The sequence below is a fragment of the Canis lupus genome, chromosome 26 (assembly GCF_011100685.1).
Source record: "Canis lupus familiaris isolate Mischka breed German Shepherd chromosome 26, alternate assembly UU_Cfam_GSD_1.0, whole genome shotgun sequence".
NCBI classification, from domain to species: Eukaryota; Metazoa; Chordata; class Mammalia; order Carnivora; family Canidae; genus Canis; species Canis lupus.
The window spans coordinates 18318218-18340550 of NC_049247.1; the positions used below are offsets into that span (position 1 = coordinate 18318218).

Consider the following 22333-nt stretch of genomic DNA (forward strand, 5'->3'; position numbering starts at 1 on the left):
TCTTATGTAATACAACATTATTTCACAAATGCCAAAGGATGTTCAGTTACAATATCCAGAGGTCGATGTATGAATACATAAACATATACATATCTGAGTGTAAATCTCTCGAGGGAAACCTACCATTTTCGTTGAAAATAAATATAATGTCTTAAAAAAAAACAACCTATTATCTCAAAATAAGAAATAATGCAGAAACTGAAATATGAAATCTGGTATTTAGAATAAAAATACAGTACATATTAGAACTGCAGTTTACTGAGATAAATTTTCAAATAATGTCAGAGCATGTGAACTTTACAGATTTACTCAGAGATTCATGTATATTTAACCTATTCAGGTATAGATATGACACTATTGTGACAATTCCTCTCTGGTTTAAAAAGAAGATAAAAATAATAAGAGGTTTTTATTTATTTAAATTTAAAAATTAATTTACTTTTTTATACTAATGTAGAATATACTAATATAATTATATATATATAGGGTTTAAAAGTTCAAAAAGAAGTACAAGAATAAAAAGTAATCTTTTCCTAAACTGCAGGTCAAATTTCTTGATTATTCTCTGATACTTTAACACATAAATACACGTAATATCTATCAGAGAGGCCAAATTGTGTACTAGCTAAGAGTATCGGCTCTTGAGTAAGACAGACTTGAGTTCAGATCCTGGCTTTGCTACTTTTTGGTTATTTGACTTTGAGCAAGTGCCTTAACCTTTTTAAGACTGAGTTTCGGGGATCCCTGGGTGGCTCAGCGGTTTGGTGTTTGCCTTTGGCCCAGGGCACCATCCTGGAGTCCCGGGATCGAGTTCCGCATCAGGCTCCTTGCATGGAGCCTGCTTCTCTCTCTCTCTCTCTCTCTCTCTCTCTGTCTCTCTCTCTCTCTCTCTTTCTCTCTATGTCTATCATGGATAAATAAATAAAACCTTAAAAAAAAAAAAAAAGACTGAGTTTCCCTCACCCTAAAACGGGGCTCACAATAGTCCTTGATTCACAGAGTTACTCTAATGATCGAGTGAGATAATGTGTGCTGAATGCCTGGTAAACAAGGCATTCAACATATATATTAACTAATATTATTATTACATCTTAAAAATTGTTATAAAAATATATAGGCTCCCTATTCTGGAATCTTCAGAATTGTAATCTGCAATTTGAATGGAGTCAAAATTAGCCCTGAAATGTGTTGACTTCTATTTATAAAAAAGGAGTGAAATAAAAGGAATAGCCACGTGAATCTGAGTGGGTTACAAGTCACGACTTAGATGTTTTTTAAACCACACCCTGTGTATATTGTGCACAGATTGCAGGCAGCAGATTTCCTGAGAGCAATATGGTTTTTTTTTTAAAAATCAGAATGCCTTGTAGAGGGTTGGCAAGAGTGGACTTTGGAACAGGCTCAGTCCTATGGGAAGCCAAGTGTTAATAGATTATAAGCCACTAAGTAGTTTATAGGGTTCGAGGAGGGGGAAAAGGGATGAGAGTTCCTAAGAAAACAGTCCCTCCTTGCACTTGGAAGCTCCTTCATACAGCTCTAGGATGATTCCTTTCAGGCCCCAAACAACCTCTGCTTTTCTCCTGCTGTCCATTTAGGCACATGTACAGGAGATTCCAGAGGCTAAGATTTTATATCTAGTTCTGCCTTATTGTGTGACCCTGTGCAAGTCAGACTTCTCTAGATCTCTCCTTTCTAGGATGATTTCTTGAAAGCAACTTTTGTAGACTACATTGGTTGATTGGTTGATTGACTGATTTATTTTATTCATTTGGACACCATCCTAGGTACAAGGGATTCTAAAACTGAATAAGATAGGTATAATCCTTGCCTTCAAGGAAGTCACAAGTTGGAGCTACAATGTCCAATATTTTAGTCACTAGCCATATGTGGCTATTTAAATTTTTGTGGCTATTTATATAATTTGTATATAAAATCATTACTATAGTATAATATACAATATAAAATATAATTTAGAAATAAAATATGTGAAATGTGAAAAATCATTTTCTCAGTTACACTAATCACTTTTCAAGTGCTCGATGGCTACATGTGGCTAGTGACTACCATGTTGGACTGCACAGATCTAAGAGATTTCTGTAACTGCAGAAAATTCTATCAGACATTGGTCTGGTGCTGAGAAAGGTAGACATTGAACACATCACTGCACAATAATTGTGAGAATTGTTTTAAGGGCTACAAAGGACAAGCACAGGGTGCAATGAGACTAGTTCTAGATGGGGGAAGGGGAGAATCAGTGAAGGTTTCCATGAGGGAGTAACATTACTGGCTCTGCCAGTTGAGCCCCCAGAGATGTGTAGGTGTAAGTCATCCAAGGAAAGAGATGGGATGAGGAATATTATGGACAAAAGAAATAGTATAGGCAAAAGCACTGTAGTGGAAAAAAGTATTGTGTCTCAAAATCAGGTCAGTGGAGGGAACATAATAAACTAGTGGCTTGAGGGAGGCTGCACAGGATGACAAGGACCAGGCCATATAGAGCCCCATAGTATGTGACAATGAGCTTGAACTTTATCCTGTGTTTGCCCAATCCATTCTCTATCTCCCTCCCTTCTCATAAGCTTTGTTTTCAAGATTAAACTTAAGTCCACTACCTCAATGAATCTCCCACTGACTTCTGCTGGGCTTAACTGGCAGTAAGGGTCAAAATGTGGGCTCTGAGGCAGGTAGACCTGGGTTTTAAAATCTGGGTGGCCTTAGACTAGTGACTTCATCTCCCATGGGCTGGGTGTTCCTCCATAAAGTCACGATAATGGCAGTATCTACACGGCAGGGCTGCTGCGAGGATCAAGATAGTCATTATTGGGAAGTTCTTAGGACAACACCTGGCTCCAAGTAAGGGTTCGATGAAAAGTGCTGGTGTTATTTGTCTCCCTCCACTCTAGATTTGTTTCCCTTAACCTCCAACATCACCTGGAATCCAAGGCCTCCTTTTCAGAACACTAAGAAAATGTTCCCCAAAGGGGGAGAATCCTGGCCTAGGAGAAGAGATAGGGGTTCATTATCATTTACTTCAGGCAAAAAGCAAAGAGTTATTTTAATCACCTAGGGATCCTCAAGGTCAACCCACCAAAACCTTTTAAAACCTTAAGCTCAAAGATGTTCACACCTCATCATTTCAAACACATGCCAGCCTCACCTCTAGGGGGTATGTGTTTTAGTGACTTAAGAGGGGAAATATCTGAGAGCCAAAGAAAGAAGGTCCCCTTGCAAAGAAGCCATTGCTTGGGTGACCTTAGGTTATAGGGAGTATCGTCTCACAGTCTGTTGGCCCAAAGAATAGCTTTATAGCCCCAATCAAACACTTCTCTGGCTGTCTAAAAGAATTATGCAGATCTGTATGTGAATCACTGTGTGATCTTTGGCAATGTATTCACTTTCCTGAGACCTAAGGGGTCCCTGGGTCACCTTTGAAGGCATTTTCAGCTTTAGGATTCTAAGCTCTTTAGATGGGTGTGCCTGGTATCATCCTGGCTCATGGAAATTATTGTTATAGTTATTAATTATCTTTTACTCTGTAGTACATGGTTTCTCGATTTTGACCCTATTCACATTTTGGACTAGATAATACTTTGTGGTGGGGGGACTGTGCTATGCATTATAGGACGTTTAGCAGCATCCCTAGCCTCTACCCACTAGATGTCACAGCCTGTCACTCCAAGCTGTGACAATCAAAAATATCTCTGATGTTGCTAATGTCCCCTAGGAGAAGAAATTGTGCCCCATACCACGACACTAAAGTATTTTAGTGTAGTCAATAAATTATTCAGTCTCTCCATTTCCAGAGCATCTTTGGATCTCTCTTTCAACTTCATTTCTCTGACCTTAGTCATGTCAGGACCCTAGTAAATCTTCTACCAGCAAGTTCTGCACCTTCCTCCATCCTCAGTATACCTTTAGTAAAAGACTGTAAGATCTATGAGGACAAGAGCTGAGTCTGACACAGAGAAGGTCCTCATGGCATGCGTTGTTGAATGAATTAATAAATTAAAAGACAAACTACCTGGAGAGTTGTAGCACAGACTTCTGTCCCCCACCCTCCTTCCACTGCAACCATAGCACAGAAAAATCAAGTGCAAGGGCTCTCTACTCAAGCAGACCTGGATTCAAATCCTGCCTTTCCTGCCAAATGGGAAGGTAATTTTTTCTTCTCCAGGCCTCAGTTTCAAGTGCTTAGTGAAGCTATCAGCACATGATAAGGTCTTAATAAATGTTAACTATTTGTGATTGTTACCTTTTGTCCAGAATATAAGCTAATGGTCCATTATCCAGGGAGCACGATCAATGCTATTCAGATCGATGGGGGTGGCAGGAAAGTATAAACAAATAAAATCCACAGAAAACTAAAATTTCCTTTAATTACAGACTTCTAGACATTCAGGAATGGAAAGGACCTTAAAATCCATTGTATCCAAACACTCCCTCATACCTTGTCTCCCCAATCCAGGGCAGGAGGGCATCAAGTGGTGGCTTTCAAACATCTGTGGCCACCATCCATAGCTTATTAAAATTCAGATCTCTGGGCTTTACTGTGCAGAGATGCACAAGCATCAGGTCAGGACAGTGATCTAGGAATTGGCATTTTAATCAGTTCCCTAAGGGTGTTCTTGGCCTCAGAGGAGCATCAGCTAATTAGTTGAGATCATGGGCTGTGAAACTACTCAGGCCAGTGACACTAGTACACTATATATTATCCAGGGAACCTGGGCCAATTGGTGTAATGTCTCTGAGCTTCTATTTACTTATCTATAAGTTGGGGGTATGAATAACACTTCCCTCCCAGGGCTGTTGAATTTATATCATCATATAAGATAGTAAGTATATATAGCATTTAGGTGTGACAGAGTGGTACATATTAAATATCATCATCCCTGGTCCACACAGGTGGATACCCATCTCTCCTAGACCATTTGTCACAAAGGTGAGCCCACTACCTCCGACAGCAGCCTTTTTCATCTCTGGACTTCTCTACCTAAGGCAGCTCCCCAGACAGTGTTGAAATCTGTTTCCCTCTTCTCTATACCCTGATGTTCAAGTTCTGGTCTTGGGATCCAAGTTAACAAACATCATCTTTCACATGCCCAAACTTCAAATATTTGAAGACAGAGGTCCAGCCCCTGCAAAGACTCTTCCCAAGTCACTCAGATCAATGTGTGATTTGGTGCTCAGGTGTTGTCTCAAAGGAAACAAAAAGCAAATCCTATTTTAAGGGATCTTGGTAATTTCTGCTGCTTCAGATCCACAGCATCTAATCCCATTTGCCAATAGGTCTTAGATTCCAAAGAAGCCCCAGTGTGACAACACAGCTAAGCATTTGGACAAAACTGAGGGGTGCTGGTCATCAGCGTTGCCAACTGAGTCCCCCAAACAAGTTAGCACTTGTTATGCCTTGCAGACAGGTCTCCCAGGAAAGATGTCTTCCTCTACTGATTGGTGGGTGGTGGGGAGGGCAAATGACAAAAGCTTCAGCTCCTCCTTCTGCTATAGTCCCCCTACCACCCCACCCTCACCTCTCACACAGCTGATCACACAGCCTCCTCCCTGGTCTCTCTGCCTCCTTTCTCCGTGCTGTCCTTCTGTGTCAACCATGCCTTATATTTTCTATATTCTAGTGTTTTGACATCTTACTGACCCTGGAGGGACTGTCCCTCCACGAGTTAACTCCTGCCTCACCTAACAAGGTGTATTTTTTCTTGGCAGTCGTCTCTTAATCTGTTGGCCTTGCTATACCTAAATAATAATAAAATCTATATTTTAAAACACTCTCCACAATCTGTTCCTCCTCTTGTGGAAACCTGTACCAGATGAGTGTACTCATTTCTCAAAACTCAACTCTCATCATCTTCTACCCTCTCCTGCGCACTTGAAAACTTTCAGTGGTGTCCTCTTGGCCTCAGGATAACATGGAAAATCCTCACAGTGGTATCCAGAGCCCTGCATGATCTGGACCGTCTCTCTGACCTCCACACTTGGATCCCACCTCTGGGCCTTTGCACCATCCATCTTCCTTGCTCTTCCCAACACTCTCCTCCCCAATCTGTGCGCCACTCTCCTAGCCCTCTTGATCTCAGCCTCCTTAGGGAGGTCTACTCTGACTCCTTCTTCCTCCAGTAATTCTTTTTCTTGGCACCCCTTCAGTTTCCTTCTCAAGATCCATTCATGTGCAAATGTATTACAATTTCTTTGTTTACCATTTCCCCAACTAGAGCGCTGCACCCCATGAGGGCAGGGGCTGCATCTATTATTCTGTCCCTTTGGTATCTATCCCAGCACTCAGAGAACAGTCAGCACTCAGCAAACACGAAACACTGAATGATTGTGCCAGGCTTTGCGCCACTCTCTGTTTATATGGGCTCCTTTCATCTCCATGGCAACCCTGTGAGGTGGGAATTACCATCTCTATCCCATCAGGGAGGAAACAAAGACTCAGAGAGGTAAAGTAACCTACCCAGGGTCGCACAGCAGCTGTCATGGACAAGGGATCCAAACCTAGATCAGTCTGTTTGCCACAGTTGGGCTCTCTACTCCCCTGGGGCAGACCAACTCTCTCCATGACAGGACACTAACTGCCGCCCTGTGAAAATCACAGTTAGCTCTAAGCTTCCTTTTTGGTCTGGCAGATTATCAACTCAGAGGATACAAGTCCAGAAGCTCAGATGAAAAAAAAAGTATCTTATCTAATATACCCTAACCAAGTCTCAGACCCTAATTTAAGCTACCGGAGCAAATTACATGATGGTGCAAACAAGACCTTTAAGTTGACAGCCATCTCCTCGAGCTCTTCTCTTCTTTAAATAGCAAAATTATGTGAAATAAATGTTCTCTGCTATTTTGGTAAATTACATGCTGTATATACACAACAAATGCCAAGAAATTGTGAGCCAACCTGTTTCAAAGCCCTCACACACTTAACGTATGTCACTGCGATTTTATCTTTCATATCACATTTTTCCACCCCCCAGCTTGGGATATCTTGGCTCCGATGGTTGATAAATACTTTTAGGAACCTGACTGATTCAAGATGTAGCCTGGCTTTCTGAGTATCATTTAGTGTCAAAGGTCTCTCTGTATGTCTGTCTTAAAACAAGTTTTCCTAAATAAAGGTGCCCTGGCTTCTAGTTGTGTGCCAGAGAAGGAGTTTGAACAGATCCTGGTTTACAACTGCAGGGAGGTAAGCCACTTTCTCAGAGTCACATTTCACAAAGTCAGTGTACTCCAAGCTCAGGCAGAAAGGTGACTTGAATGGAGCCGGGTTGAGGGAAGCTAGCATTCATTTTTTCCTGATTTTCCCATTAACCTTCTCGGTGGTCCTGCAAGCCCATTGTCATTCCCATTCCACAGATGAAAGCATCTGCAACAGGCTTACCAGATGCCACATGATCAATAAGAGCTCTGTAAATAGTTGCTATTATTATTTATATGTATTATTAAAGTAATAGATGTGCAGGTTAAAAATTGTCAATATTACAGAAAGGTCCAAGAAAAAAAAATGCCCTTCCCATGCAAAAAGTCCCCCTTCCATGCAGTCCTTCCCCCAGAAGCAACCAGTCTTTGATTTATTAGGGATCCTTCTAGAGTACCTAGAACTGTGGAAACATAAATGCAGCAGGACTTCTCAGACTTGAACACGCACACAAATTATCTGGGGACCTGGTTAAAATGCAGATGCTGACTCAGTAGGTCTGGGTTAGGGCCTGGAACTCTGAATTTCCAACAAGGTTGTAGGGGATACTGGGGCTGCTGGTTCAAGATCACATTTAAATCTTAGTAACAAAGGACCTAGATTACAAGGTCATATTCTAGTGTATTTAATAATAAACCCCAGGACACCCGGGTGGCTCAGTTGGTTAAATGTCTGACTATTGATTTCAGGTCAGGTCATGATCTCAGGGTCATGAGATAGAACCCTGAGCTGGGCTCTGAGCTGGGTGTGGAGCCTGCTAAGGTTCTCTTTCTCCCTCTCCCTCTCCCTTGGCCTCTCCTCCCACCCTACATGCACTCTCTCTCTCTCTAAAAAATAAAATAATAAGCCCCAGTCTTTTCCTGTTGGCTCTTACAGATTAACTTGTGTGTGTGTGTTTATTGTGATAAAATATACATAAAATAAAAATCGCCATTTCGACAATTGTAAGCATACCGTTAGCAGCCTTGAGTACATTCACATTATTGTACAACCACCACCACCATCCATCTCCAGAACTTTTCATCTTCTCCAGCCGAAACTCTGTTCCCATTAAACACTAACTCCTAGGACACCTGGTGGCTCAAAGCTCAAAGGTTGAGTTCAGGTCGTGATCCCGGGGTTCTGGGATCAAGTCCTGCATCAAGCTCTCCATGGGGAACCTGCTTCTCCCTCTGCCTATGTCTCTGTGTCTGTCTCTGTGTCTCTCATGAATAAATAAATAAAATCTAAAAAAAATGATAAAATAAAAAGATAAACTGACTCCCTTTCTCCTGAGCCCCTGGCAACTGCTATTCTATTTTCTGTTCCTGTGAATTTGACTATTTTAGGCTTCCTTATATAGGTGAACTCTTTCATGTCAGACTTATTTCATTTAGCAGGGTATCTTCAAAGTTCATCCACATTGTGGCATGTGTGAGAATTTCCTTTTTTCAAGGCTGCTTCATATTTCATTGTATATACACACCACGCTTTGTTTATCCATTCATCCATTGGTGGACACCTGGACTGTTGTGATATTGTGATACTGATCAACAATTTTTTAAAACATTTTCCTAAGTGGATGTGCCATAATCTGTGTAATTATTCCCCTCATGATGATTGTTTCTGGTTTTGCTGCAAAAGCTTGCCAGCACCAGAAGAGACTATAGCAGAGTGGCTGAGAGTGGGGACTCTGAAATCAGATGGCTTTGCCAAAGTCCAGCTTAGACACCTACTATCTGACCATAGGTAAGCTCCTGGCCCCTCTGTGCTTGACTATCCTCATCTGTAAAATGGGGTTAACGACACCCCATTAGCAAACACTAACCTGCGAGATTACGTACTGTAATCAATGCAGAGCACAAACCTGGCACCTGGCATGGTAAGCTAACAATCCTTATCAGCAGTTGTTCGTACAGTAAATCATCACCTGCTCGTGTCTGTCCCTGCATTGAACCGCCAGCAGCACGATTCTGAGTGGGAGCACAGAGCGCTTAAAATTTTGAAAGCTGTCACAGGTTACCTTCCTCCAAGTTGCAGTGGTCACTATTTGCCACAAAAAGAGGTGTGGAGCTCTGGACAGTCCTTGAGGAGAGAGTGTGATACAAGCAGGATTCAGGGAAGATTATCAGGCCACATAGTCATTTCCTTCCGTGATATTACCCTCAGAGTCAAGGGTGATCCATCGACCTTCCCTTTATCCCTGAAAATGAGGTGATAATGCATGGAAATGTCCATTTCCTTCACTCATCTGATACTTCTCTATATTTCCATCTCCTACAAGTATCTTGGGGGCTGTTTATGCTTCTGATTGGGAGGTTACTTCTTGGGGGACAAGGAGTCCCACCTGTTTGCAATTCCTTCCCATTTAATACCACCCCTTACTCAGAGGGCTGCAGAGTTGAAACGTCACACACACACCCAGCTAGCCTTCCATGGTGTTTGTTATTTGTAGCATTTCTTACAATGTACAAGATAGCTATGTAGTGATACACACACACATACACATCTTTTTATTCATTTTTTTAAGATTTTATTTATTTATTTGACAGAGAGAGAGAGAGCACAAGCAGGGGGAGCAGCAGGCAAAGGGAGAGGGAGAAGCAGGCTCCCTGCTCAACAGAGAGCCCGACACAGGGCTTGATCCCACGACCCTGGGATCATGACCTGAGCTGAAGGCAGACACTTAACCCACTAAGCCACCCAGGCGCCCCCCTACGCACCTTTTTAAGGTGCTGCTCCCCTCCCCAGCAGACTATGAGCACCACAGGAAGGAGCCTAAGTCTGTAGGAAATCCCTTTGAAATCCTAGCAAGTACCTTTGGAGGTGCTACAAGGCAGGTGCTCAATAAATATTTGTTGAATAAATGAACAAATGGATTCCAGTAACATCTGTGGCAGTATTAAGGGCTGAGGATCTTTTTTTGGATGGTGAAACATAACAAAATTTATCATTGTAATCATTCGTAGGTGTATAGTTCTGTGGCATTAAATATGTTCACCCTGTTGCTCAACCAGCACCACCATCCATCTCCAGGACTGTTTCATCTTCTCAAACAGAAACTCTGAACCCATTAAACACTAACCCCCCATTCCTCCTCCCCCAGCCACTGACCATTGCTACTCTGCTTTGTCTCTATGATGCTGACTACTCCAAGTATCTCAAAAGTGGAATCATATAATATTTGTTGTTTTGTGACAGGCATATTTCACTTAGCATGACATTTTCAAGGTTTATCCACATTGTAGCATGCATTGACATTTCTTCCTGTATAGGACTGAATAGTACTTCATTTTGTGAATGGACCACATTTTGATTATCCGTCCATTCATCTACTGATAAACACTTGGGTTGCTCCCACCTTTGGGGCTATCATGAATAACACTGCAGTGAACATGGGCATACACTCACAATAGTGCATAACCATTACCTCTATCTGGTTCCAGAGAATTTTCATCACCCCAGAAGGAAACCCTGTACCATTAGAGAGTCATTCCACATTTCCCCTCCTCCTCAGTCCCTGGCAAACACTAATCTGCTTCCTGTCTGTGCATTTGCCTATTCTGGATAACTTCGCCTCAATGGAATCCTGCAACATGTGACCTTTTGTGTCTGGCTTCTTTCACTCAGCATAATACTTCACCCATCTGTGTTATAGCAGGTGTCAGTGGTTTGAGGACTTTTATACAGCGGTGTGCTACAGACTATTCATATTAGTTCTAAGAGCAGATTGATAGTGAAGTGTTCAGAAATTTGGGGACCCTGTTATTTAAACACTGACAGGTTGAAATTGGTCACATATTGTCATATGCTATACACCCTTATGGTTTGGGGGTTTTAGTTGAAATTCAGTTTATAGGCACACCACTGGCTTGGGAACACTCCCACAATCTCAATCAGCATGCCCCCTAAAGCTACTCCCAATAATACATACTCAGAATAAAACTGGTCTTGCTGGCAAGTACTGCTTAAGTGAAGGCCCAGACCCCACCTTCTATCCAGATTTCTGGGCCTAAGACAGTCTGTCTCCTGGCCTTTGCTCTTCGGTGACGTCTGCCTCCCAGCTCCAAGGGAGACTCCAGCTCCAGATGGCAGGGACATTTGCCTGAGCCCTGTATCACAGGGGTTCTGGGCCTCTCAGATAAGGCAGACGAGCGGCAGGCACCCACCTCAGCCAACAGAATAGAGGCTCCATTCCTCAGCCTGACTGTTTCATGATTGGCAGGGGGCAGGCATACAGCAGAATCATTCATCTGGCTCCAATGCATTAAATCAGTCCCCAGATCAGCAACAACAGCACCACCTGGGAACGTGTCAGAAATGCAAGATCTCAGTTCCTGGCTAAGACCTACTGAATCGGACCCTCTGGGAGTGGGGCCCAGCCATTAGTGTTGTGACCAGCCTTGTTGGGGTTCTAAGGCTCCATCCAGATCAAAACCCTTGCACCAGTGTGATGACCTGCAGAGTTGTCAGCCAGTGTAGAATGAAGCTTTGCCTTTTGATTCCTGCTCCAAAACACACCATTTCGCACTGTCTGGCAAATCTTTCCCACATAGGCCAGTTCAGTTCAGGCCTCACATTCATTCCCCAGACACATGTGAATTCAGGAGAGAGAAACTGATGCCTGGTGATTAGGACCTCGGGCTCAAATACAAAAGCCAACCAGTTTGATCCTCAACTCCCTCAAGCTGTGTGACCTTGGGTGAATGCCTTTACCTCCCTGAGCATATTTCCTCATCTGTAAAATGGAGACAACAGTAGTACCTAATTCATAGGTTAATTGTCAGGGTAATGGGAGAAAATGTGAAAGGCTTATAGCATAGCTCTTAGCATATAACAAGCACTCAATAAAAATAGCTATACGGTTTGAGAACTATTTTCTAAGAAGTTTAAGGGAGGGGAATTCAATGTTTGTACAGTGATTTAAATTTGTCTGCATAATAACTCTGGAGGGGCTTATTTGTAGCAAATACCATTGGTTCCTGTCACAGATCCCCTTTACCAGACTGGTGCATCTCCCAGGTGCCCCAGGATTGGCTGCTTACAGCTCACAGCTGCAGTCTGCTCTAGAAGATTGCCCTTGTTTGAGAGGAGCTGCCTCACCTGGGGACACCTGGGAGGTTATGCTCTTCACCACTGGGGTGATATGGCAATAACCTATGTGAGCCCAGCGCCCCCAGGATTCTGGGTGGGATGATCTAAATGGCATAGTTCACATTCCAGAGCTCCCCATCGGATCAGATTCCAGCAGAAACCACATCCCTGTTCAGCTTGTCCCTCTGCCTTGTCCTTCCACCCTCACTTCACAATGGAAGTACTTCCTTAACAAATAATAGCACAAGAATCCCCAACCCATTGTTTGCAGAAATATAATTTATCATAAAATTCATTTGAAATCTCAAGAGACCCAGAATAGCCAATGCAATAAAATCAAAATAAGAACAAAATTGGAGGCCTCATACTTCCTGATTTCAATCCTGACTACAAAACTACAGTGGTACCGGCCTAAGGAAAGACATATAGACCATGGAATAGAATAGAGAGCTCAAATATAAACCCTCAGATATACAGCCAAGTGATTTTTTTTAAAGATTTTATTTATTTATTTATTCATGAGAGACAGAGAGAGAGGGAGAGAGAGAGGAAGAGACACAGGCAGAGGGAGAAGCAGGCTCCACGCAGGGAGCCCAACATGGGACTCGATTCTGGGTCCCCAGGATCACACCCCGGGCCAAAGGCAGTGCCAAACCGCTGGGCCACTGGGGCTGCTCCAGCCAAGTGATTTTTGACAAGTGTGCCAAGACCATTCAATGGGAGTTGAAGGACAATCTTTTCAACAAATAATGCTGGGAAAACTGAATTTCCACATGCAAAATAATGAAGCTGGACCCTTGCCTTACACCATACACAAAAATCAACTCAAATGGATCAAAGACTTAATCCTACAAAAATCTCTTACAAGAAAATATAACGAAAAAGACTCATGGCATTGGATTTGGCAGGACTATATCACAATTAAAAACTTGTATGCAGGGAATCCCTGGGTGGCTTAGCAGTTTTGTGCCCACCTTCGGCCCAGGGCGTGATCCTGGAGACCCGGGATGGAGTCCCACATCAGGCTCCCCGCAGGGAGCCTGCTTCTTCCTCTGCCTGTGTCTCTGCCTCTCTCTCTCTCAATCTGTGTCCCTCATGAATAAATAAATAAAATCTTAAAAAAATAATAAAATAAAAACTTGTATACATCAAAGGACATAGTCAACAGGGTGAAAAGGCAACCTGTGGAATGGGAGAAAATATTTGCAAATTACATCTTGGATAAGGGATTGATATCCAGAATATATCAACAACAAAAACCCCAAACAACCTGATTGAAAAATGGATAAAAGACTTGAACAAACATTTATTTCAAAGAAGATATACAAATGGCCAATAAACACATTAAAAGATGCTCAGTTTTAGGGAAATTCACATCAAAACCACAATGAGATACTATTTCACACCCATTAGAATGGCCTTTACCCAAAAAATGAAACACAGTATTATTGGCAAGGATATAGAAACATTGGAACTGTTCCTTCATTGATCATGGGAATGTAAACTGGTATAGATGCCCTGGAAAACAGTATGCAGGCTCCTCAAAAAATTAAACATAGAATTATCATATGATCCAGCAATTCCACTTCTGTGTATAGAACCAAAAGAATTGAAAGCAGGGACTCAAACAGATATTTGCACACCCGTGTTCATAAGCAGCATTATTCACAATAGCCAAGAGGCAGAAATAACCCAGGTGTCCACTAATGTATGAATGGATTAAAAGCTGTGGTATATCCATACAATGGAATAGTATTTAGCCTCAAAAAGGAAGGACATTCTGACACGTGCTGCAACATGAATGAGTCTTGAGGCTGTTATTCAAAGTGAAATGAGCCAGTCACAAAAGCACAAATACTGTATGATTCTACTTACATGAGGTAACTAGAGTAGTCGAATTGAGAGACAGAAAGTAGAATTGTGGTTAGTGGGGGTTGGAGGGAGAGGGGAATGGGGAGTCAGTGTTTCACAGGTAGAGTTTCAGATCGGGAAGATAAAGAATTCTGGATTTGGATGATGGTGATGGTTGTGCAACCGTGTGAACATGCTTAAAGCCACAGAATTGACACTTACAAATGGTTGAAATGGCAAATTTTATTTTATGTATATTTTACCACCATTGGAAAAAAAAAGGATCCCACCATACAGCTCTGCTTCTAAGGAATCCAATTTCTTTTTTTTAAGATTTATTTATTTATTCATAGAGACGCAGAGAGAGAGAGAGAGGCAGAGACAGAAGAAGGCACCATGCAGAGAGCCCGATGTGGGACTCGATCCAGGGTCCAGGATCATGCCCTGGGCTGCAGATGGTGCTAAACTGCTGCGCCACCGGGGCTGCCCAGGAATCCAATTTATTACACAATTATCACACCCCATTTAGAGAGGAGGTAAAGTGAGGCTCAGAGTGACTATAGATATATCTTAGCCAGTGGGGATGATAATAGTCACCACCACTCAGGTTTCTGTGAGGATTAGGTCAAATAATGATGTATGTAAAGATTTCTGATCAAAGAAGAGCATTTCCCATCAGGATGTGAAAGAAGGAAAGCAGAAAGGAGTCGTGGTAGCTTCGACTGAATTATGGTCGAATATTGGCAATTTTACATGGTTCAACCTAATAGAAGTGTTTGGTCCTTAAACTGGACGGCAGATTCTATATAATTGTAAATGCTTTAAATATCTCAAAATAAAATGTTTTTATGGAATAAAAATTAGAGTGGGTAGAGAGAAATAGAAGGGTTTGGAGCTATAGCATCCTGTCTTTGGCTGGGAATATAAGGTTTATGATCTGACAGGCATCAGGCTTTGTGTCTCTAGCTGTGTGGCTGTGGGTGAGTCACGTGACTTCTAGGCCTCCGTTTTCTTTTCTAGAAAGAGGTGATCACCTCCCAACCTCAGCAGTTGTGCAGATCGAATGCTGGTAAACAACAGGTAGCACGGGGCACAGAACGTAAGCTCGATGCTGCTGGACTGTGGTGGTGGTGCTAAGACAGGATGGAGAGTTAGCTCCAGGCTTTTCTGTCAGACCAGAATGGCCTGCAAACCCCGTGCTCTGTGCTCAGCCCCACAGTTCTAGTCCAAGGCGAGCTTGACCACTCAAGCTCTCTGGGCCCAGCCTTGTCAGAGAATGGGGGTTCAGGTATTTGCAAAATTACTGTGATTTCATCTGTTTTTTTTCTTTTCTCCAACCTCACAAGCAGGACATGTTCCCCATGCTTCTGCAATTTGAAGCTTTACCCTTTCTATGTCAGAGTACCAGTTATTGCTTGGTGAAATACATGGAATAATGCAAGTTAATAAATAAATTAATTAATAATAATGATAGCAGTATATTTTACTTGCCTATTTCTCCTGTTTTACCTTGTTAAAACATTGCCCAAATTTACCCTCTAGCCATTCATGTCTGTGACATCCCAGAGTTCTTTTTTCAAAGCCTTGATGGGAACAGGCATTACTCACTCAATATCACTCTTGTGACAAGAGGGACACCTCTATCCTATCTCTGCTATGACCCCAAAACCCACCACAGGGCTGGCAGACAGGAGTTTTGTATTTGGGAATGAAGGAGTTGGAAGGACACAGGTAATTTTGCTGCTGAACCCCAGATGACGTGATTGCTGCTCAGAAAAATCAAGGCTTTTCCAGAGTAACAAGAGCATAATTTGAGGGAATGTATTGCAAAGTGGAGTCCATGGGTCTCAAACTCAAAGGCCTACAGGGCCAGACAAAGGGGGTAAGTGCCACGTAAGAGGAACACAGAACACATGAGGATAAGTGGCAAAGGACCCTCAGGGCTGGAGGTAATTGGGAGAGGAGGAAATTGCCATCAAGTTTGGTGTGTCCTGTCTACAGGGAGCACACTACCCAGATCTAGCCACACAGCTCCCTTATAGGAACGTGGGCCCCAGATGACCAAATACTCTTTTTTCAAAAGGTAATCCCTCAGGCAGCCTGGGTGGCTCAGCAGTTTAGTGCCACCTTCAGCCCAGGGCCTGATCCTGAAGACCCAGGATCGAGTCCCACATCGGGCTCCCTGCATAGAGCCTGCTTCTCCCTCTGCCTATGTCTCTGCCCCTCTCTCTTTCTCTGTGTCTCCCATGAATAAATAAATAAAATCTTTTTTTAAAAAAAAAAAAAAGTAATCCCTCCACCCAACATAGGGCTCAACCCTACAGCTGAGATCAAGAGTCACATGCTCTCTCTACCAACTGAGCCAGCCAGGTGCCCCAGATACTCTATGTTTTGAAGAGACATGAGATACCTGGCTTTTTACACTAATTCTCCCAATTTAAAAACTTGGTCATCCACTTTAAGTTAAAAAGTAGTCTGGGCAGCCTTTTGTGGGCATAATGTAACCCCTAGGTGACCAAGTTGTTACCTCTGTTACATACAGAAAGACAAATCTAAATTCTGAAACACATGTGATTCCAAACAGTATTTACATCTAAAACACAGATAACCTCTTTCACATAGCTTAACCTGTAAGTAGGGTCCCCCTGGAGTTGTGCAGTGCCCAACCTGTACGAATGTATGTGGCAGCCCTGATATGTAACTCTTGAAGCTGTCAGATCCCCATCAGTCCAACTCAATAGAAATGCCAACCCCCTCCCCCCACATCAAGTCTCTGGATCACAAGAAAAAGCCTTTCACCTGTCTTGGGCACAAGGGCTGTGCAGCAAGGCCATCGAAGGGAAGTTCTAGCTATCATGACCAGATTTGCTCTGTCCTCTAGGGTGGTGAAATTCCGTCGCACGGGCGAGAGTGCAAGGTCAGAGGATGACACGGCTTCGGGAGAGCATGAGGTCCAGATTGAAGGGGTCCGCGCGGGCCTAGAGGCTGTCGAGCTGGACGATGGGGCAGCTGTGCCCAAGGAGTTTGCCAATCCCACTGACGGTGAGAGGGCTCTGCAGTTGGGACATCAGCCTGGGCCACAGTCAGGGGCTCTGAGGTGCCAGTGTGACCTCCCCAGATCGTGCTCTCAGAGGCATCTAGTGAAGGGGCAGGTAGGAGGGCCTAGAGGGCCCAGAGGTGACACTGGAAGTGTGGGCTGGGCCTACATGGCTTCCTCCAGCAGTAAGGTTACATCACAATCCCTGCCAGTCAGCTTCATTGCATTACACCCAGCTGAGGACAGCAGCAACAATGATGGTGTTGGTGGTGATGGTGATGATGGTGGTGGTGATGGTGATGATGATGATTATGAAGGTGAGGAGGAGGAGGAGGATAGTGATGACGACCATGGTGGTGGTGGTGGTGATGATAGTGTAATGATGATGGTGGTGATGATGATGGTGTTGGTGATGAGGGTGATGACCATAGTGACAGGATCAGCTGACACTGCCTGAGGATTTACTCTGGGCCAGGCACTCTGCTAAGCACTTTACACATATTACCCATTTAATCTTCACACCAGTTCCAACTGGAACTATTATACTTATCTTCCCCATTTTGTAGAAGAGAAAACTGAAGCACAGAAAGACTAAGTATCTTGCCCAGGGTCACACAGCTAAAAATTAGCAAAGCTGGATCTACAGCCAGGCAATGTGGCCTCAAAGCCCATATTCCAACCTATGACCTTGTGCTCCTCTGAGTAGAACTGGTCAAACAAGACACCTGAGGTGGTACCATGGGACCTCATCTCCCCTCACACATGATGCTGATGGATGAAAGCATTCCATGCATTCCTGCAAGGCCCCAGATTCCCAACATGAGAGAGGGTTAATGTCTTAAACCCAAAGCCTAGTTGGGTTGGGAGATCTAAGGAGGCAATGACCAGGAGGGGGCAGGTAGTGGTTGGGAGCAGTGTCTACTCCCAGCTGATCTGGGCTCAGCTCCCAGAGCTACAGTGTGGCAGCTGTGTGACACTGGGCAAGTCCATGTCCTCCTCTGCAAAATGGAACTGGGACTGGGTCTGAACTAATAGTCGAGCAGGACTAAGTGGGGTAGTGTACATCAATGCCTTTCTGCAGTGCCTGGCCCACAGTGAGCAATCAGACACACACCATTACTCTACGTATTATTATTCTTATTATTGAGGACTCTGTAGGACTCACTCTGCTTTCTCCTCCGTATTTTTTCCTGGAGGAAACCAGCCCCTGCTGATGTGATAAACACCGGCTCACACTTCTGGAGAAAATCATGATTGATGTAAGAGATCCATGATTGAAATTCTAAAAAGATGACAACTCCCAGTGGGGAGCTGATGAGATCCTCAGAGGCAGCCCACAGAAGGGCCACCCAGCACGCTCCCTTTAGTATTTTTATTTTTTTAATTAACTTTTTTGGAAACCATTTTAGGGTTACAGAAAAGCTGCAAACATAGTTCTGAGAGCTCCCACATACCCTTCATGCAGCTTCCCCCGACGCTAACATCTTACCCGGTCATGGTGCATTTGCTAAAACTAAGAAACCAACACTGTGTCGTCCTATTTACTAAACCCCAGACTTTATTCAGATGTCACCAGTTTTTGCAGCAGTGCTGTTGCAGGACATAGACCAGCCTAGTAGATTATGTTTAGTCATTATATTTTTTGAAAATACTTACTAGCATATCAATTACCTCCTACTTTTTCTGAGCGCACAAATAACATATTTGTTTGGAAAAGTTAGAAAGTGAATGCTATCCTCAAAGATGATTCTGTTAACGGTTTTTGAACCCTTGTCTTTCTTCCCCTGCATGGCGCACACGTACGTTTCTAATTCTATCACAAAGGCCCCTCTTAATGATGCATACCTCTCCCCAGTTTAATTTTTGACTTCACAATATAATGTGGACAGCTCCATCGGAGTGCAGCGGCACTTTGCTTTTAAAAAGTCTTTCTTGGGATCCCTGGGTGGCGCAGCGGTTTGGCGCCTGCCTTTGGCCCAGGGCGCGATCCTGGAGACCCGGGATCGAGTCCCACATCGGGCTCCCGGTGCATGGAGCCTGCTTCTCCCTCGGCCTGTGTCTCTGCCTCTCTCTCTCTCTCTCTCTGTGACTATCATAAATAAATAAAAGTTGAAAAAAAATATTTAAAAAAAAAAAAAAAAAAAAAAAAAAAAAAAAAAGTCTTTCTTAAAAAATAAAAAAATAAAAAAATAAAATAAAAAGTCTTTCCTGCTTTCCCAACTATGGAAGCGATGCATTGTTGAAGACAGCTAAAATCTCATAGGATTTCTCTCTTGCTCTCTCCAAAGACAACAAAAATGAAACCACAATTCAAGTTAGGTACGCATTCCATGCATTGCCACATACATGCATCCACATGCATACACGTACACACAGGCACGTACATTTCCGAGAAGAAAAGCGTAGTAAATATGCTGCCCATTTTGCTTTGTTTTAAAAAATTAATTAGCCATATGTTGTGTGCATCTTTCTATATCTGCACATTCTTTTTAACAGGCAGGTCATATTTTATAATGTGGATATATAAAAATTTATATATAATTATGATATGTATAGTAATTTATCTAACCAACCCTTGTTGAGAGACATGCTGGGTTTTCCAGTTTTCCCTTTTACAAACAGTGGACTTTGTAGCTGGAATGTTTTTCTAGGATAACATTTCTAGGAGTGGTGTGCTGCCTTTACTAAGTTTGACTGAAACGCCTTCCCCCACCCTGCACTCCCACATGAGGATAATTGCAGGATGCACTCATTCCTTCCTCCCGTCTCCCTTTCTCCTTTCCAGATACTTTCATGGTGGAAGATGCGGTGGAAGCCATTGGGTTTGGAAAATTTCAATGGAAGCTGTCTGTTCTCACAGGCTTGGCTTGGGCAAGTATTTCTGGGAGCCGTGACCTTACATTCAGTCTCCAGGAAACCTTCATGCTATTCAGCTGGGTTCCAGGGCCGGGGCTGTGAGGAAGGACATAATTCTCTCCACATGGAGCCTTTGCTTGAATCACCAAAAGTTTATGTTGAGTGATGCTGGTGATCATGAAGATCTGGCCTTGGCCGGAGTTTGGGTGTGGTTGGTCATTGCCCTCAAGGTAGATTTGAAGTTTCTAGCTAATTAAGTGGTTCTCAACCCTTTGGGGGCTCAGGGCTGCCATAAGATTATGATGTCTTCTGTGGAGCTCACCCTAGATAAACATGCACAAACGAAAATGTGCCTTCTGCTTTAAGAGGTTCATGACCCCTTGTTATAAATCTAACCTACCTCCAGCAAAGAACACATCTAGACCTTTAATGCAACTGAAACTGATTTTTGGTGAATGTTGCAAGATGGTGAGCTAACCTATTTTTTCAAATGGATCTCCAAATTCCCCGTATCACTGTCCCCCCCGCCCCAATTTAAAAAGCCATCTTTTATCTATCGCATTCCCACGGCCAAGGAGATCGTTTCTGTCTACTCTCAAGAAGATACCATGATGTGTAATTACCAGGGTTTTCTAGTATGTGTTAATATATTAAAAGTTCGTACTTGTTAAATATACTGACAATTCTACATGAACAATGACCTATGCACCAAAGATAAACTAGTCTTTAATTGAGCTAAAGAGAAAAGATCATTGTCTCTCTACCTCTGTAAAAAGTTTTTCTCAGGTTTTAGAAATATAATGCTTCCCCACTTCATTTGAGGAGCACCCCTATTTTTTTAAACACAGAAACACACAGAATGTTAGATGCCTCTTCGTCAATTCCTGCATGGTACCTACCGTCTGAGCTACCGGACCTCCGGGTGTGTTTTGATGTGTGGTAGGGTGCACAGCAGCCAGTGGAGGAGGAGGGCTCTGCATGCTCGGGGGTCACGGACTGGGGCGCAGCCACCCCCAGCCCTGGGCGCATCCTGGCCTCACGATGTTCGCTTCCTCCCTGCAGATGGCCGATGCCATGGAGATGATGATTCTGAGCATCCTTGCTCCACAGCTGCACTGCGAGTGGCGACTCCCCAGCTGGCAGGTTGCATTGCTGACCTCGGTAGGCAGCCCCGCAGCTCTCTTCTATCGCATTCAGGACACCCCTAGGGCATTATGTGGGGGTGTCTCCCTCTCTTGCTGCTGCCCAGGGCTCAGCAGCAAAGAATTAAGCCCTGATTAGAAACAACGTGACCCCAGCTTCCTTTACCCCGCCTTGTACCTCACATATCCCGGCAGGTTTGCAGCCAGCACTGCCGCACCCAGGGGGCCAATGACTTGGAGTCCCAGACATTCTACTCAATTACCGGGAAGTTGGAACCCACCTGGACGTAAACCTCATAAGCCTCACTTGACAGCAAAAAGGAGATACCAACTCCTCTTTCACGAGGGTGATCTGGGGATTGAAACAACACAGTGCCTGACACATAGTAGATGTTCAATAAATGGTAGGGAGCACAGCTCCCTGAATTAACACTTGAAGGAGAGTGAGGGAGAATCCGGAGTATTAGGGGAGTTCAGCAGCAACCCTCTAAAAGGGAGGGGAATGGCCAGGCTGGATAAGAGAGTAATAATGATGGTACAAAAGCTAATATTTGAGTTCTCACTGTGCAAAGGGCTTTACAGAGATTACATGCAATCTATGCTTAATATATATTGTGTTCTTTAATTCTCACAACCCTAGGAGGTAGATACTATTATTAGCTGAGGAAAATGAGGCACAGGAAGGTTAAATCACTCACGGAAGGTCACACAGCCTAGCTACCGGCAGGTACAGTAATTGCTAAGCAGGAGCACCTCCCAGAATGCTGTAACTGTTCTGGAATGGCTTGAGCACCTTCAGCAACCAGGCCTGGTCTGATATTAGAAGTAAACTTGTGCAGCCCCATGGGAAGAGTTGTAGAGACACATACACAAGCCTTTAGTGGTTTAGTCACTTAGATGTGTGACCTTGAATGAGGCGCTTTACAGCTCTTCTACATCTCTTCCAAAATGGGGGTGATAATGCCCGTTTCCCTGCAAATGAGCAACAAAATACACACAGTGCCTAGTGTATGGTAGGGCTTGAGTAATTGATACTTCTCTCTCGGATTCCTGATTCTCACTGATACCCCCTGAAGCATACCCAACAGGGCCGTGTTTTTGCGCTGAGGAGACTTTCTCAGCTGTAACAATCACCATTTACTGAGCCCTTACTGTGTCCCAAACACTGTGCTG

At 43.5% G+C, this 22333-nt stretch overlaps 2 protein-coding genes across 3 annotated transcripts in view; one reads left to right on the forward strand and one right to left on the reverse strand.

Annotated features, from left to right (window-relative positions):
- USP30 (ubiquitin specific peptidase 30) overlaps positions 1–17408 on the reverse strand; it is a 63503-nt gene extending 46095 nt beyond the window's left edge. The window contains exons 1-2 of one of the 2 annotated variants that reach the window (XM_038575417.1): positions 16925–17408; positions 11350–11483 (exon numbers count right to left, since the gene is read on the reverse strand). In XM_038575417.1, the coding sequence (XP_038431345.1) occupies positions 11350–11375 (26 nt within the window). In that variant the 5' untranslated portion in view covers positions 11376–11483; positions 16925–17408. The remainder of the gene's footprint in view (positions 1–11349; positions 11484–16924) is intronic. The other variant, XM_038575416.1, reaches the window with a different exon arrangement.
- SVOP (SV2 related protein) overlaps positions 1–22333 on the forward strand; it is a 70807-nt gene that overhangs the window by 1425 nt on the left and 47049 nt on the right. Inside the window, exons 2-4 of the mRNA XM_038575412.1 lie at positions 17007–17167; positions 19948–20033; positions 21081–21179. Of these exons, the coding sequence (XP_038431340.1) occupies positions 17007–17167; positions 19948–20033; positions 21081–21179 (346 nt within the window). The remainder of the gene's footprint in view (positions 1–17006; positions 17168–19947; positions 20034–21080; positions 21180–22333) is intronic.